The 4,982-nt window shown below is 35.4% G+C and overlaps 1 protein-coding gene across 1 annotated transcript; it reads left to right on the forward strand.

The window, feature by feature from the left end:
• Positions 1–456: 456 nt before the first annotated feature.
• On the forward strand, positions 457–4,342 carry LOC137175035 (SLAM family member 5-like). The gene is made up of 6 exons (XM_067580661.1): positions 457–553; positions 1,100–1,132; positions 1,870–2,163; positions 2,471–2,725; positions 2,961–3,106; positions 3,346–4,342. The coding sequence occupies exons 1-6, from the start codon at positions 517–519 to the stop codon at positions 3,508–3,510; spliced, it is 930 nt and encodes a 309-aa protein (XP_067436762.1). The 5' UTR covers positions 457–516; the 3' UTR covers positions 3,511–4,342.
• Positions 4,343–4,982: the final 640 nt, after the last annotated feature.

Here is a 4,982-nt window from a genome sequence, read left to right on the forward strand (position 1 = left end):
TAGAATTATACATGTGTATTTATGTATTTACACACACAACACCTACCTCATCACAATGCAGACACTGTTGATGCAAGAGCAGAGGCATATACTGCATAACATGCACAAATAAACACAATAAAATGTTAAGCATGTTCATGACGTGATATGACTAAAGTCAATGATTTTTTGGTTCATGCATGTGCAGTAAATACTTATTGTTTATACCTTTTTATTTGTAACATTTTCTAGGCACAAACCTTTGCACAAGACACAAGCTGATGTATTTCTGCAGTGGCCAGGAAGTGTACATGTGTCAACGTTTATCAAACCAGTTGAAGTTCTCTGTGGTTTGCATACAAGGGAAGGAAACACAGGCAGGGTGAATTCTAAAGAAGTTGGAGAAAGTCTCATCTCATCTTTCATTTACCCGAAATGTAATCTTTATCTTCCTGCTGCATTATTATTAAAGCAAAGTCGAAACATTTGTCTGACTCAGAGCAGCTGAGTGACAGAGTGTCAGTGCTGGATGTGAGGATGAGGTACACTTTGATCTGTGTGCTGGGATTATTCTGTAAGTACATTACTGACTTTCTCTGTTTGCATGTCACAGATTAAAGAACATGTTCCTGAATAGTCAGAATTACAGAGTATCACTGGTTGAACCAGTTTCTCTGAGAGCTTGAACAGAGCACGCTTATGGTTTTTAACTACAGGGTTGTTTTATAGGCCAGATGTTGTTTGGTGACTTGGCTCAGTTTAGATTGGAGGACTATATTAAATTTACTGCTGGATGATTGTTTTTTGCACAAATACTATACTGCACAAGGCTTGTAAATTGTTTAGGGTATTATGTATATGAGTTTTGAATTTCATGATTTTCTTATTTTATTTAACATATTTCATTTCAAGAGTTTTTTTCCTTTTATCTGTTTCCTCCCTATTTACTAACTTACAGTATATTGTCACAGAAATGTGTTAATCTATTAAACAATAGTTACCAATGCTGCAACTCCATCTGTTTTTTGTTTGTTTGTTTTGTTTTGTTTGTTTTTTGTGTGTGTGATTTTGACTTTCTTCAATGTCATTATGTCTGATGAAGTTTCAATCTTTATTTTAGTGCCGGATACACTCTTCTACGGACACTTTGAAGGTGACCAGATATTTTTGTTTATGTATTATACATAAATGTTTTTCTCTTATTTATCACCCACTGTATTATATTGCTTTGTTACTTGTTTAGTGAGCATATCATTTATTATTACAGTAAGTGTGACTACAACTTGCTCTTAATCCATCTTAATCTTGAATCCTCATGGCACGCTTTAAAACTATTATATTTAGAAGTGACATCACATCATTAAGCTTAATTAAGACAAGAATGAAAATGCTTCTTGATGCTCAGTTTTATTTATAACATCTAAAGGCTGTCTGCTTATTACAGTATTTGTTTTAAAAATCAATATACAGATTTTAAATTGGTGGGATTTTTAGATTTTTTATTGAACAGACCTCAAAGACTGAGAGTCAGTTTTGTCATTTGAGTATATTTGCTCCACTATTGTTGAGTTTGCTGTTTTATTGTATAAACATAATAAAGTTACTCAGTACCCTTCTACTACTTTATAATCCCAGCCACTAAAGCAGAGCAGTAAGGGGCCCAACGCAGTCCAGTAACATGAACATGAACAGGTTGATACCATGGTCTAACCTCTCAGGGGTCACAGGTCAAACACCAGACACCCTGCCGTACAAATGATTAAAAGCTAAATTTAATTTTGCATTCAGGCCTATCACACTTACAGTATATCAGGATATTGTAAGCTAACTTTTGTTAAGTGCTAGAACTTATTTTAAGAAATTGTCTTGTACTGTGATGTTTCCTATCAGGTACTATAGCAGCGGACCCATCAATGATTCATTACCGCCTGAAAAACAGCTCAATATGTCTTCATGTTAAAAAACCACCTCCATATCAAAATAATCGATGGACATTTGCTGGAAAAACTATTATTTCTGGTAACTTCATCAACCCCAACTACAGAGAAAAAGTGGATTATGAACCTAAGAACCTAACCTTGTGCGTGCGTGATCTGAATGAGACAAACAGTGGCACCTATCAAGTCTCATTCGATGACTCTGACTATACTTTAATCACTGAGTCTCACAAAGTCATTGTTCAAGGTAAGTTCTACGCAGTACTTACTGGATCTGCTTTATGCATTCATACATTTCTGAATTTGGTAGATTCTCACACATTTCATGACAATAAGCATAAAATAATCTCATTATCTTGACACCATGAAAATGCAAAAATTGTTTTTTTCTCATTGCAACTTGTTATTAATTTTCTTGTATCTCACATATTAAATGTAAGACATGCTAAGTATACTCAATATATTGTGGTGTTTTTTCTTACTGGCAGCCAATGGAGGGTGCCATTAAATCATCTAATGACCAGTTTATTTATCTGCTTGGCTGGGTGTTGCAGACGCTGTTCCCAGACCTGTGATCAGGATGTCAGTGCTGCACTCCAACCTGTCTGCTAGACTCTGCACAATCACAGTCAACTGCTCCATCCAGGAAGACTGGTTGTGGTCTGTCTGTGATGAGGACGGTTGCAGAACATCTCAGAGATCACTCAGCAGGGTCAACATATCCATCTCCATTGACAACAGAACTGTTGTCTGCAGTGGCAACAACCATGTCAGCACGAACAATGTTTCTGAAAGCGTAGAGGCAACGTGTAAGTATGACATGGTTGTTCTTGGTAGTCTGTTTTGCTCATTTGTCGCTCATTAATTGACTATACAGAGATTCATCTAAGTTTAATTCCAGAAAATATGGTTCTTTTATTTTTCACATTGTAACTTTAACATAACCTTGTCAATTTAATAAATCAGTTGTAAGCCATCAATAAAATTGATGGTTTCTTTTTGGTTGGAAACCTTTCTGCTAAAAATGTTTTTCTGTCTTTTCAGGCTTCAGTAAATCTAATCCTGAACACAAAGAAGCATCACAACCACTCCTTGTAAGGGTGATAGTTATTGCAGTGTTTATAATCCTCTGTACATTTATTATCTTCATGGCTAAGAAGTGCTGTTCAACAGAAAATAATAACCATCAGGTAAGCTGCATTTACCAAAAAATATTTAAATTGATCTTTTTGATGGAACTTTGGGGATGTAAATATGGAAGGATTTGATGACGATTATTTGGTTACAGGGTGATGTGTTTCTAGAGATCTTTCAAGAGACAAGGATGTGAAATTGAGTTTTACTTTAATGCTAGGAGATGTCTTGTCAGAGTATGATAAAGGTTGTTAAAAGACTAAAACATATTTTGCTGGATTATTTCCACACACAGACATCTAATGCACAGTTGATGCAAAGCCAGCCAGTGGAGATGCAGCCACAAGAGTCTCTACCAAGGCCCAGGGTCTCTACCTCTTCAAGTCAAGCTGATGTCACTTATGAAAATGAAGATGAGCCACATGTGCCAGCAAGACCAGCAACCAAATCATCAGCCTAGGGTAGGAATTGGGGTCCAGGCAAAGTCAGGAAGTAGATACTGTTTACAGCCTTTTACAGGCACCAACTGTGACGGCCTCTCTGGGCAAGAGTGACAACGGTGAGAATACGAAAGGATACAAGAAGATACAAGAGGCAACGGCTTCACAGTCTGTCACTCTGGATGAGGCAGAGCACACCAGACAGATTGACACAGTGTACAGTGTATTGCAAAAACCAAAAAGTCTGAAGTCACAACACCATCAACAGGACAAACAAGGTGTGGAGAAGCCAAAGATTCAAGATTCAAGGAGTTTATTATCATGTGCACAGTAAACGCAGGCAGTTACACCATACAATGAAATTCTTACTTTGCTAGTCCACCCTTCACGAAAAAAGTTAAATTAAGTTAAAATTTTAAATCACAAGTATTTAAGTTACATATAAGTTACAGTATTGCACAGCACAGTATTACGCAAAAAACAGCGATCCTGACTTGACCGAGCAACAGGTCATAAAAGTATACTACATTATTGCAAATATTGCAAAGAGTGTAGAAAATTGTCATAAAGTGCACTATGTAAAGACATGAACACAACAGCTGAAAGAAGAATGTTATAAAGTATTCTATGAAAACCAGAATGGAGATATGGACATTTATGCAGTATTTACATTGGCGCATGCATCACTATATGCATTTGTTTTATACTTTTAAAAAAATTTTTTTTTGGTATTTTGGTATCTGTTTTCTTTAAAATGTGTCTAAACATTATTGAGTTCTGTTTAAGAAGATAAACTTTTGTTGGAGCTCAATGTTTATATGTTTATATTTTCTGTAAAAAAAAAATCTGGGAATTATCAGTATTCTTATTCTTTTTTTAAAGTAAATCTAACAAAAATCAATAATAAATTGTCCTCTTCACTTTCACACACACTTTCTCACTTATAAATGCTTGCTATCATATTATTAAAGAGCCAAACATCAAATAATAAATATCAATATATAATGAAAATCTGAAAATCAATTAACAATTACGAATTGCAATTAATGAAAAGCCAACTATTATGAATAGAAAGATCAAACAATGAAGAGTCTCTCGTTAAATAATGAATACAGAGGTAGAATACTGTAGTCATAAAAACATCTTTTTATTTGAAGGTCTGTGTCTAGCTTTCACCATTAAATGTCACAATTTCATTATTTGATGTTGGCCTTCATTATTTATTGCTGCCACATTATTTGATGTGATGATTTGTTATGTGATGTGTGCTGTATATCCGGCCTGTCCTCTCTAGGAAAAAAACCCTCTCTAGAATTTGAAGGAGTCAAAAAGGCCTTAGAGGAAAACAAGACAAAAAGGCAAAAGGACTGTCAAAAGGACCAGCTCTCTCGAAGCCGTCCTGGCCTTCACCTCTATATCAATACATCTCTGGCTTCTTACATTTCAGTATCCATATATGGTCATTCGCCAAAACATCAACAAGCTATTGGCT

Source organism: Thunnus thynnus, chromosome 22 (genome assembly GCF_963924715.1).
Source record: "Thunnus thynnus chromosome 22, fThuThy2.1, whole genome shotgun sequence".
Taxonomy (NCBI): domain Eukaryota; kingdom Metazoa; phylum Chordata; class Actinopteri; order Scombriformes; family Scombridae; genus Thunnus; species Thunnus thynnus.